Raw genomic sequence first — 13,621 nt, forward strand, 5'->3', positions numbered from 1 at the left:
GAGGAATTAGCGGGCATCAAATGGGATATAAGAGGGCTCAGTGAGGTTAGGAGGGCAAATAAAGCATATACAGTGCTAAAAAGCGGACACGTCCTGTGCTACCGGGGCTTATCGGAAAGACGAGAACTAGGAGTCGAATTCCTGATTAATTAGGATATAGCTGGTAACATACAGGAATTCTATAGCATTACCGAGAGGGTGGCAGGTCTTGTTGGGAAGCTTAATAAGAGGTACAAATGGAAGGTCGTACAGGCCTACGCGCCTACATCCAGTCATGATGACTAGCAAGTCCAAAGCTTCTATGAGGACGTGGAATCGGCGATGGGTAAAGTCAAAACGAAATACACTATACTGCTGGGCGACCTCAAAGCCTGGCAGGCAAGAAGCAGGCTGGAGACAAGTCAGTGGGGGAATATGGCATAGGTTCTAGGAATAGCCCGGGAGAGTTATTAGAAGAGTTTGCAGAACGGAATAATTTTTGGAAAATGAATACCTTCTTCCGCAAGCGGGATAACCGAAAGTTGACGTGGAGGAGCCAGAATGGCGAGGCTAGAAATTAAATATACTTCATACTCTCTGCTAACCCTCGCATCATACAAGATGTGGACGTGCTCGGCAAGGTGCGCTGCAGTGGCCATAGGATGGTAAGATCACAATCAGCCTAGACATGAGGAGGGAACGGAAGAAACTGGTACATAAGACGCCGATCAATGAGTTAGCGATAAGAGCGAAAATAGAGGAATTGCGGATTAAGCTATAGAAGAGGTATTCGGCTTTAACTCAGGAAGATGACCTTAGTGTAGAAGCAATGAACGACCATCTGATGGGCATCATTAAGGAGTTTGCAATAGATATCGGTGGTAACTTCGTTAGACAGGGTACCAGTAAGCTATCGCAAGAGACGAAAGATCTTATTAAGAAACGCCAATGTATGAAAGCCCCTAACCCTACAGCTAGAATACAACTGGCAGAACTTTCCAAGTTAATGAACAAGCGTACCATAGCTGACATAAGGAAATACAATACGGATAGAATTGAGCATGCTCTCAGGAGTGGAGGAAGCCTAAAAGCAGTCAAGAAGAGTTTAGGAATGGGCAAGAATCAGAGGTATGCGCTAACAGACAAAGCTGGCAATATCATTACTAATATGGATAAGATAGTTCAAGCGGCTGAGGAGTTCTATAGAGGTTTATACCGTACCAGTGGCACCCCCGACAATAATGGAAGAGGGAATAGTCTAGAGGAATTTGACATCCCACAAGTAAGGCCACAAGAAATAAAGAAAGCCTTGGGAGCTATGCAAAGGGCGAAGGCAGCTGGGGAGGATCAGGTAACAGCAGATTTGTTGAAGGGTAGTGGGCAGATTGTTCTAGAAAAACTGGCCACCCAGTATGCCCAATGCCTCAGGACTTCAAGCGTACGGGAATCTTGGAAGAACGCCAACTTAATGCATAAGAAAGGGGGCGCCAAAGACTTGAAAAATTATAGACCGATAAGCTTACTGTCCGTTGCCTACAAAGTATTCACTAAGGTAATCGCAAATAGAACCAGGAACACCTTTGATGTATCGCCAACTTCATCGTCATCTTCATCGTGCCTTCATCGGCACTGCCATGGTCATCATGACACGTGAGCAGCGGAACACACGGACGCAGGCTGCAATAAAGCTGTGGTGCTTGCGGCGTTATGTCTGCCTCATGTCAGTGTTTTTAAGCCTAGTGCGACATATCAGTGGCGACGAGGCCTAGCGTCGCTAGGTGAGAAGACCCGCGTCAGCATGAGTGCTGGACGGCCACCGGAATTTGCCGATGCAGAAGGTACGTGGCCTACGTATCGCGTTCGCCTGGAGGCGTACTTTGAGGCTCATAGCATCGTGGACCCAACGAAGAAGCGAGCGCTGCTCATCGCTTCGCTCACGGACAGTGCTGTGCGTGTGGTGCAGGGCCGGTGTCAACCAAAAAAGGTGAATGAACTGAGCTATGAGGAAGTCGTCGGGTATCTGGAAGATCACTATGCTCCGGAGGTCAACGAGATCGCTGCAAGTTATGCTTTCTTCATGCGTTCGCAACAAGACGGGGAAGCTGCTCAGGACTTCATTGCGGACATTCGACGCCTAGCTGAGAAGTGTAACTTCGGCACGTCATTGGAGCGCATGTTGAGGGATCGAATCGTTTGCGGAGTGCTGGATGAAGACGTTCGGCGCCATTTACTGACGCGACGGAAGCTCACCTTAGAAGAGGCTGAAGACTTTGCCGTCTCGGCACAGAGAGCTGTTGAAAATGCCAGGAGCGTGAACTCGGCGCACTCAGAAGTACATTTTGCCCGACAAAAGAGCCATTCCTCGCAGCGACGTCCCAAGCCGGAACAACGCGACGTGTGTGGAAGGTGTGGAGAATTGCATGATGAGGACGAGTGCAAACACCTTCGCGCGGTGTGCCACCGGTGTGGAAAACGAGGACATCTACGTCGGATGTGCCTGTCTAGCACAAATAGTGACCGTCGGCAAGGATCTTATCCAGCAAGACAACGGCGCCAGGGTTCGTACGCCATGGCAGCCGGAGAGGACACAAGCTCGGACGACAACGACGCCTTGCACACGATTACAGCGGTTCTCCATCACGCAGCCAGTATCCGCAAGGTTAGGCCTATTTACAAGGACATCAGTTGGAATAACGTTCCGCTCACTATGTTGGTGGACACGGGGTCACCTGTAAGCGTCATTCCCGTAACGGTGTTCCGCAAGTACAAGCAGCTCTGGCCTCCGTTGGAGAGTTCACAGCTCAAGCTCTCTTGTCTCTTGGGAGAACTTCCAGTTGTCGGCCAGCTTAGCATGACCGCTACGTGCGACGGGAAAGATAGTCCTGGTATTGTCATAGTGGTCGACAGCTCCGGACCATCTTTGTGCGGCAGAGACACCATCAAGGCATTTAATGAAGTTGGAGTGGCAATGTTGTCGAATGTGGTAGCGAATCTGCAACCGGCTGGAATACAGGCTGTCAGCACAGGTCTGCAACAGCTGTTTGACGAATATGCCGACGTGTTTGCTCCGGGACTCGGCCTGTGCAAAGGACCACCGGTCACATTTCAATTGAAAGAAAACGCGTGTCCACGGTTCTTTAAGGCCCGTACTGTACCCTACGCTCTCAGAGATAAGATGTCTGAATCGTTGGATCAGCTGGTCGCGGAAGGCGTTTTGACGCCGGTAAAAACCGCTGAATGGGCAACCCCTGTGGTACCCGTTTTGAAGGGCGATGGGTCCCTCCGACTGTGTGGAGACTTCCGTATGACTGTGAATGCGGCCACTGTGGTAGAACAATACCCGTTGCCTCGAGTGGACGACATTTTTGCTAGGTTAAACGGTGGCGAAGTATTCACGACCTTGGATTTGCGTCAAGCCTACAACCAGTTGCCATTGGATGAGGAAGCAAAGAAGATAACAGTCCTCAACACCCAGAAGGGTCTCTTTTGTTTTAACAGATTACCGTTTGGCGTAAGTTCTGCTCCAGCCATATTCCAAAGGCGAATGGACGGACTGCTGGGGGATATTCCTGGAGTGCAGGTGTACCTGGATGACATTATCATCGCCGAGAAAAAACATGATTCATCTAGGCTCAAAACCGTGCTGCAGCGGCTGCGGGAGTATGGTCTCCGACTGAACAAGGGAAAGTGCAAGTTTCGGCAAGACGAAGTCACATTTCTCGGTCATCGTATCGACGCGAAAGGTCTGCGACCGAAGGACGACAATATCAAAGCCGTTGTTGAAGCCCCAAAGCCCACCTCGGTGAGTGAGCTGAAAGCTTTTCTCGGTCTCATAAATTACTATGGCAAGTTCCTGCCCAATCTGGCCACCATGCTAGCTCCGCTACATGCTCTCTTATCCAAAGGAGTCAAGTGGCAATGGAGCCAGGAACAGGAGAAAGCATTTCAGCAAGTTAAGCAGGCAATTGTGGCTTCCAAGTTTCTGGCTCACTTCAACCCGGATAAGCCACTGCGGCTGGAGTGCGATGCATCATCAGTAGGCATTGGGGCCGTTTTGTCGCACCGCGTGAATGGTGTTGACTACCCCATCGGATTCCGGTCCAGGACACTTACCAAGAGCGAGCGCAATTACTCGCAGTTAGAAAAAGAAGCTTTGGCACTGGTATTCGGCGTCGCCCGGTTTAAAGACTACCTGTACGGACATCAGTTCTTCTTAGTAACAGACCACAAGCCTCTTACTGGTTTATTCAATCCAGGTAAAGCCATACCACCGATGGCGGCCGCAAGAATACAGCGTTGGGCCTTGTTTCTTGGCAACTACAACTACACATTGCAGTACCGGAAGGGCAGTGACCATTCCAATGCTGATGCCCTCAGTCGGTTGCCCTTGCCAGTAATGGAGGAGCCGCGGGACTCTGCTGCCGACGAGTACGTTTTGTATGCCCACTCTCTGGAGGAAACAGCGCTTTGCGCCCGCGAGGTTGAACATCTGACTAATCGAGACACCAGCCTTCTGCAGGTTAAAAAATGGATTTCCCAGGGATGGCCGTCATATCTTCCGCAGGGCCATCAGAAGAACAGAGCTTACAGTCAGCCATAATTTGGTGTACTGGGGACATCGCATTGTTCTACCCCTGGCGGCGGCAAGGCGTGTGTTGCGTCTTTTGCACGAGACACACCCCGGCATGACAGCCATGAAAACCACAGCGAGAACGCTATTTTGGTATCCGGGACTGGATTCCGACATAGGGCGACTGGTGAACTCATGTTCCACATGTGCGCAGGCTTCAGCGATGCCACCAGCACAGATACCTTTGGCCTGGCCAGCCACCGGGGAAAGGTGGAGCCGGCTGCACGCAGATTTCGCAGGCCCGTTGGACGGACAAATGGTCTTAGTCGTCGTCGACTCGGAAACGAAATGGATGGAAGCCATTCCAATGAAAACTGCCACTTCGCAAACCACGGCCAACGCGCTAAGATCAATATTTGCACGGTTCGGCCTTCCAAAAACCTTTGTTTCTGATAACGGACCACAATTTGTGGGCAAAGTTTTTCGTGAGTTTCTGGCACGGAACAATGTGCAACAACTCACAACAGCCCCTTATCATCCACAGTCGAATGGGTTAGCCGAACGAGCTGTGCGTACGCTCAAGGAAGGACTAAAGAAGAACCCCGGAATAGACCTCAAAATACGCATAGCGCGGGTTTTATGTCGATATCGCCGAACGCCCGTCAAGGATGGAAAGTCGCCGGCGGAACTCTTATTGGGGTACCAAATAAGAACAAAGCTGGACTGTATCGCTCCCGATGAAAGGTCACCAGAAATCCAACCACGAGTTGGAGGGTCTCCAGTTCAGGCAGGTGACCCAGTCTGGATGCGCGATTTCCGAACAAGTCGTCCCAGGTGGATACCAGGAGTAGTGCGAGATCAACTGGGGTCCAGAATGGTCACTGTTGATTCCGGGAAAGGAATTCAGCGGCGACACTTGGACCAGGTGAGACGTCGAACTGTCTCAGACTCTTTCTCGACACAGAGCGTAGCCGTAAACCCTGCAGATAGCACTCCAATCACGTCGCGACATAGTCCGGAAGTGGCCCAGACGGATAGCCCGCCACCGTTACGAAGATCGACCCGACAGCGACGGCCTCCTGAACGCTTGGACCTGTAAGAGGGGAAGAAGTGATGTATCGCCAACTTCATCGTCATCTTCATCATGCCTTCATCGGCACTGCCATGGTCATCATGACACGTGAGCAGCGGAACACACGGACGCAGGCTGCAATAAAGCTGTGGTGCTTGCGGCGTTATGTCTGCCTCATGTCAGTGTTTTTAAGCCTAGTGCGACATATCAACCTTAGACTTCTGTCAACCAAAGGACCAGGCAGGATTCCGCAAAGGTTCCTCAACAATAGACCATATTCACACCATCAATCAGGTAATAGAGAAATGTGCTGAATATAACCAACCCTTATATATAGCTTTCATTGATTACGAGAAAGCGTTTGATTCAGTCGAAACCTCAGCAATCATGCAGGCATTACGGAAACAGGGTGTAGACGAGTCGTATGTAAAAATACTGAAATATATCTATAGCGGCTCCACAGCCACCGTAGTCCTCCATAAAGAAAGCAACAAAATCGTAATAAAGGCGTCAGACAGGGAGATACGATCTCTCCAATGCTATTCACAGCGTGTTTACAGGAGGTATTCAGATACCTGGATTGGGAAGATTTGGGGATAAATGTTAATGGAGAATACCTTAGTAACTTGAGATTCGCTGATGATATTGCCTTGCTTAGTAACTCAGGGGCCAATTGCAATGCATGCTCACTGACCTGGAGAGGCAAAGCAGAAGGGTGGATATGAAAATTAATCTGCAGAAAACTAAAGTAATGTTTAACAGTCTCGGAAGAGAACAGCAGCTTACGATAGGTAGCGAGGCACTGGAAGTGGTAAAGGAATACATCTACTTAGGGCAGATAGTGACCGCGGATCCGGATCATGACACTGAAATAATCAGAAGAATAAGAATGGGCTGGGGTGCGTTTGGCAGGCATTCTCAGATCATGAACAGCAGGTTGCCATTATCCCTCAAGATAAAAGTGTATAACAGCTGTGTCTTACCAGTGCTCACCTACGGGGCAGAAAGCTGGAGGCTTACAAAAAGGGTTCTGCTTAAATTGAGGACGACGCAACGAGCTATGGAAAGAAGAATGATGGATGTAACGTTAAGGGGGGGGGGGATAAGAAGAAAGCGGATTGGGTGAGAGAATAAACGCGAGTTAATGAAATCTTAGTTGAAATCAAGAAATAGAAATGGGTATGGGCAGGGCATGTAATGAGGAGGGAAGATAACCGATGGTCATTAAGGGTTACGGACTGGATTCCAAGAGAAGGGAAGCGTAGCAGGGGCGGCAGAAAGTTAGGTGAGCGGATGTGATTAAGGTGTTTGCAGGGACAACATGGCCACAATTAGCACATGACCGGGGTAGTTGGAGAAGTATGGGAGAGGCCTTTGCCCTGCAGTAGGCGTAGCCAGTGTTATGGTGTTGATCTCTGTTATCGGTTTCAGTGTGAACAAGGCTCTCGTATGGGGTGCCGAAACGTCATTAAATTTTCAGTTATCTTGCCTGGTGTATCTCCTCGCGCTTATTGAGCAAACTTGAAGGGCGATAACATCGTCACCGCGCGGCGCAAGCTGTACGTGCGAGTGAAAGCGTAGGGGGGAGGGGAGATGGGTGAGCCGACGACGGTGGATCAGTCTTGTGTGCGCAAGGGAGAAAAGCGGGGAGGAAGGGCGCCGCCTTTCGTTGCGCGCAATGCATCGGGGAGAACGAAGGAAATGGGGGGGGGGGGAGGGGGGAGGGTCGTTAGGATTCTGTGATCTCTGATTGAGCAACCTGCTGATTTGCTTTGTTTGATGCATTATATTCAGTGACTTTTGTTGAGATACGTGTATTTATGGAGGCTTATACGTACATATAAATATCCTTGTTGCGAGCTTTTGTGTATACATGCAATGAACTTTGTTTCCAGTGACACATCTTTGCTTTTATGAAGCTGTATCTTCGCATTCTTATATTCCATTGTAGCTTCGCATTTCTAATGTATATTTTGCAGAACTCCTGCCTTTTATATGTGCTCTTTGTTGCGACTATAATTTTGGTTCAATTACTCACAATACACGACCGGTGAGAGCTGCTCTTGCTCAATACATTGAAACGAAGGACAGCGTCATAGAGATTTTTCCCTGGCCGTCACATATGTACAAAAATGTAAGGAAGGTTCTTGAACTACAAAATTTCATTGAAGTATTTGTCCTCAACTTGCTCATTTCATGGCCTTCACGTATTTCATATGAGCGGCATGCACTCCTTTGCTGGTTTCGAACTAATATAGTTCTAAAGTTCGTGTGATATCTTCTTTTAAATAGACAAAAAAATGTGAAAGCATTGATATAAGTTATTTCTGGCACAAGTTTTTGGGACATACGAATACATTCTTTTATGAAAAAATACATATTGTACATGTCTTTACAGTGCGTAGCGCTCAAGAATTCGTTTGCAGCATCTATGGCAATGCAGTTATCATTGATGTAGTTTATCCTCCGACAAATTCGATAAGGAGCAGGCCGAGCTGGAACGTGAGCCCCCCTCGAACGAAATTTATGGCTACGCCACTGATCACTACGTTGTGCGTCATAATGTCGGAGTGGGCTTGGCAGCACTCCGACAATGCGGTTCACTGACGCCCGACGCCTTTTCGCATTACAGGTGCTCACAGGCACCTGTAATGGCACCTGGTACCTGCTGTTCTCCTGGTGTCACCACGAAGCCTGCGGGCACGCCCGGCTTACGGTGTGTTGGCTTGCGGGATACACTTACCTGGCGGAGCATCCTCTATCGTCTGCCCGGGAATGCCAATGCTGACCGACGCTCAGCGCCGCCTCACGTCTACAGTCAGCTGTATGCCTTCGTGCGTGGTGTAGGCTCGCCCTACCCTCAGCGCACTGGTGTTACAGACGGGCCAACCTCGTCTACCCTCCAGTGCTCCGAAAACGACACAAGCGCCGTTGACTACTGCGCCGCACCGCCCTTGAACGGAAATTCATCGCATTTATCGTCTTCATACGACCTTGCCTCAACCGACGCATCGACACAGACATCAACCTTCACGCATAAAACACGTCACCCCCTCGCTCTCATCAGTGGGCTTGGCAGCACTCCGACAATGCGGTTCACTGACGCCCGACGCCTTTTCGCATTACAGGTAACAACCAATTACGCTATTTATGCGCGTCGTTCCCGCTATGCCGCTTTGCTAGTGCTGCCAAGCCCAGGCTGCTGCATTACCATTGTTCGCGACTGCACGTCTGTCATCTTACAACTTCTTGCTCTCTCTGGCGACATAGAATCGAATCCCGGCCCTAACACCCGTTCCAGTTCTACGCAGGCATCCTGTGACATAATGGCAGCATTGGAGGAAATAAACTCAGGTCAGGCATCTCTTCTAAGTGAAATGAAATCAATTCGAAATAAACTATCGCAGAACGATAAAATTTTTGACGACATTAAAATGCGACTGACAAAAATTGAAGATGACGTTTCCGCCATAACAGCACTAAAAACCGAAGTTAATTGCATCAGGACAGTGGTCGATACAAACACTAAAGCCATTTCCGACATTTCATCAAGACTAAACGATTCAGAAGATAGGGCTCGTCGTTCTAACCTTGTGTTTTTTGGGGTATCTGATACTGAGCGTGAAACGTGGCAAGAATCAGAGAAGAAAATTGTGGAACTTTGTGCTTCTAACCTTAATATCAAGTTGGATCCCTTAGATATCGAGCGCGCTCATAGAATTGGCAGATACACGATACAGCTGTAATAGAAACAGACCCATAATTATCAAATTAGCTCATTTCAAAGTAAAACAACATATTCTTTCAAATGCTAAAGAACTTAGAGGGTCCAGCTACAGCATATCGGAAGACTATTCAGCTAACAGTCGGCATGCGCGTAAACAACTAATCGAGTTCGGCAAGTCGCAACAGAAACCTTTCAAACTCCGGTACGATAAACTAATGGTGGATAACAGAACTTACAAGTATGATAACACTACAAATAAAGTTATATCAACTTCATAGCTACCATCACGCACTATCGCGAAACCAGATAGCACCCCTGTATCATTCGTTTATACTAACATTAGAAGCTTGTTGCCCAAACGCGAAGCACTCTGTGGCCTTATCGATTCTTCTGATTGTAAGCTTCTTGTACTAACAGAAACGTGGCTGAATTCTACCGTCGATAACACAGAGCTTAATTCTTCCCTTCCTGATTTTGACATTTTTAGGCGGGATCGTGTAGGCAAACGCGGAGGAGGTGTTCTGATAGCTGCCCATCGCAGCCTTTGTTACTCCATTATCAATATCACTTCACCTCTAGAAATTTTATTCGTATTGTGCAGTTCTTCATACCTACAAACTATTATCGGTGTATGCTATCGACCCCCCGACGCAGATGCTTCCTTCACTATTCACTTCCACGAGGCACTGCAAACTGTTACGAAGTCATTTAATCATGCGCAACCACTCCTCTTAGGTGACTTTAACTTTCATGATATAACATGGTCCGAACCAGCCATGACACTATCTAAAAATAACCTTGAATGTAATTTTCTTAACACATGCCTCACCTTTGCTTTGACGCAGCTAGTATCTACCCCAACGCGGAAAAACGAACAGTGCTCTAACATACTCGACCTTATCTTAACATCCCATCCCGACAGTGTTTCTTCTATAACACATCTACCAGAACTAAGTGATCACTCGGTACTACATGCAGAATTATCCTGGCAGCTACCTTATTGCAAAAAATCAAAAAAGAAAACAACACTCTACAATAAAGGTGATTACATCAGCATCAACAATGCACTAACCGAGTTTTACAACTGGTACATTATACATTTCCCAAAGCGCACAGTAGACGCCAACTAGACGCTTTTTAAAAATAAAGTGATCGAACTCACTACGACTTACATACCAACTATCATTTTAACAGAGCGACCTTCGTCCCCATGGTTCAACAACACATTAAAACGACTAAACAATAAAAAGAAAAAATTGTTTCGTAAAGCCAAGCGTTCCAATACCGCTCCAGCCTGGGAAAAATATTACGTCACTGAAAAGGAGTTTGATTCCTTGGCCGCAACAGCTAAACGAACCTTCTACTCAACTACACTCCCTAACATGCTGCAAAACAATCCCAAACAATTCTGGAAATACATTTATTTATTTATATTTATTTATTTATTCAAATACCCTAAAGGCCCAGCAGGCATTACATAGGGGGGAACAACAGTTAGTACAAAGCAACGCAGTACTACGATGTGTACAGAAGTCGCTCACCATTAACAGCATGTTGAAGAGAAAAACAAAATATAAAGGTACATATCAACCCCGATTACATACATATTACCCCAAATAACCGTAAACCATTATTATTATATGATAACGATAATAACCGTGTTCCAGACCATAAAGTATCTGAAGTACTAAACTCTGTCTTCTCTTCCGTGTTCACTTCTGAACCTAACACTGGCCTCCCAGACTGTCCTTACCTCAACAACCCAACGATGCCAGACATAACAATCGAAGCACATGGTATCACCAAGCTAATTGAATCCCTCAAATTAACATCCTCAGCCGGCATCGACGGCATCAATTCCAAAATGCTTAAGAACACTGCGCACATCTCTAGTGTATTTTTGTGTCATATCTTTCAGCAATCATTATCATCTGGAGTGGTGCCGCAAGACTGGAAAATAGGTAAGATAATTCCAGTACCAAAAAAAGGATCATCGTCATCGTGCCACAATTACCGTCCAATTTCCCTCATCAGTGTTTGTTCTAAACTAATGGAGCATATAATTTATTCTCATATTGTAAACTTCCTAACATCCGCTAATTTCTTTAATTCTAATCAACACGGTTTTCAGAAAGGCATGTCCTGCGAGACTCAACTAGCCCTATTCGTTAATGACATCAGCTCGCATCTTGATCAAAACATACCCATAGACGCCCTCTTCCTAGATTTCCAAAAGGCTTTCGACAAGGTTCCTCATGAACGGCTCTTTCTAAAACTATCATGTCTTAATCTTAACCCTCGTGTTCTCCAATCGATACGCAACTTTCTCACTAACCGTCAACAGTTCGTTTACGCTAACCAATGCTCGTCTACCTTATCACCCGTTATCTCCGGCGTGCCACAAGGCACAGTCCTGGGGTCACTACTCTTCTTAATATACATTACCGACTTACCGATAGGTTGTTCTTCCAAAATTCGTTTATTTGCTGATGATTGTGTAATCTATCGTCCTATTACTAACGACGCTGATTCTCGCGCTCTCCAGTCCGACCTTAACGTCATTGAAACTTGGTGTAATAATTGGCTAATGTCCCTCAACGTCAAAAAAACGTCACTACTTACTTTCCATCGTCGCCAATCATTTATTTCAGCTAATTACATTATCGCCGGTTCGGAAATATGTGCTGTGACTTCATATAAATACCTAGGCGTTAACTTGTCCAATCACCTCAGTTGGTCCTCGCACATTTGCAACATTAGCAATGATGCCAATCGTGTACTAAGCTACCTGCGCCGTAATCTACGTCTTCTTCCGTACTCAGTAAAACTACTCGCATACTTAACAATCGTTCGACCCAAACTAGAATACGCATGCTCAGTGTGGGACCCACATCAATCTAACCTGGCAACAGCACTAGAATCTATACAGAATCGTGCAGCAAGGTTCATTCATTCTGACTACTCTTACCACACTAGCGTTACTGAACTTAAGTCATCTCTGCACCTTCCAACCCTCGAGCAGCGCCGCAAAACAGCAAGACTGTGCCTCTTTTACAAATTTTATCACTCACTACTTCATCGGATCGACATCACGCCTGCGCATCGCACTTCATCCCGTCATAGCCATTCAAAGGCTGTTTATCCCCCTCCAGCTCGCACCTCCGCTCATCTTAACTCTTTCTTCATTCAAACAGCGAAAGACTGGAATCATCTACCTGCTGAAGCGGTGCACCACTCCAGTCATTCATCGTTCAAGGCATTCATTGAAAATATTATCTAAATATGCCCACCCCTCATGTAAAACCCCAAATGGGGTATTTGAGGTACCAATAAATAAATAAATAAATAAATAAATAAATAAATAAATAAATAAATAAATAATCAGATTGTGGTTCTCGTACGTAAAACTCCACAGTTCTTTTTGTTTTGAACTTTACCGCACGACTGATACCGAAGACAACTTGAACCCGAATTAAACAACTTCGCTTGTGAATGCCGCACAGGGATATGCAGTTTATAGTACACGTTAAGTGGATAAGCAAACACTTCGTGTTTTAATGCTGCATGTTCAGTGGCCACGATGACGGAGATAGCGTATAGGCTGATTTTTTTTTTTTTTTTAGGATGAGAATGGAAGAAAGACCTAGTCTCCCTACAATGGTGTCTCCCTACAATAACGCTGACAATAACAATACAAAAAATATTGCTAGACAACACGAAACCTCATCAGTTCGAAAAATCTAGAGTATACAGTCCTCTTTTCCTAGCTTCTTTATATTTAATTGACCAAGATGAACTTCACAATTCAACGGAGCCCCCCTTATCGTTAAATGTAGACTGTTTCTACAGCTTTGTACACTGCGCGAAAGTAAAGTGGCGCTTCGATAACCACCTTCCGACAGTCTCAGCAAAGGCTATGCGCCTGTAGTTGTAAGCGTTGCGCTAATATCACCAATTGTCATTGTACGTTTGAATTTCGATGTTACAGTCTAACTTAGGAGTCGCCCTCTCTCGATCGTCCCGCTTATTGCGTCATTTGCTAAAAGCAAAATCCGCTCGCAACAATGAAGAGAAACAATATGCGTCTGTGGGAAAAAACGATCCAACCACAGAAAACAAACGCGACCAGTTTGTTCGGCAAACTTTTTGCTTCGTTCTGGGAATCGAACTAATGCGCTCAGTTAGTACAGTTCGCTTCCTTTTCGCGATACGATGCATCCACGTCGGCGGCTCTTGGTATCTTCGGAATTCACCGAGCTTGAACGGCGACATT

The 13,621-nt window shown here is 46.6% G+C and overlaps 1 protein-coding gene across 1 annotated transcript; it reads left to right on the forward strand.

Annotated features, from left to right (window-relative positions):
* Positions 1-1,777: 1,777 nt before the first annotated feature.
* On the forward strand, positions 1,778-4,579 carry LOC140219188 (uncharacterized). Its single transcript, XM_072289040.1, has one exon. The coding sequence runs from the start codon at positions 1,778-1,780 to the stop codon at positions 4,577-4,579; it is 2,802 nt and encodes a 933-aa protein (XP_072145141.1).
* Positions 4,580-13,621: the final 9,042 nt, after the last annotated feature.

This window comes from Dermacentor andersoni, chromosome 1 (genome assembly GCF_023375885.2).
Source record: "Dermacentor andersoni chromosome 1, qqDerAnde1_hic_scaffold, whole genome shotgun sequence".
Lineage (NCBI taxonomy): Eukaryota > Metazoa > Arthropoda > Arachnida > Ixodida > Ixodidae > Dermacentor > Dermacentor andersoni.

Excerpts from the sequence above, each read along its gene's own strand:
- LOC140219188 (XM_072289040.1), top strand. The coding sequence starts at position 1,778 with ATGAGTGCTGGACGGCCACCGGAATTTGCCGATGCAGAAGGTACGTGG.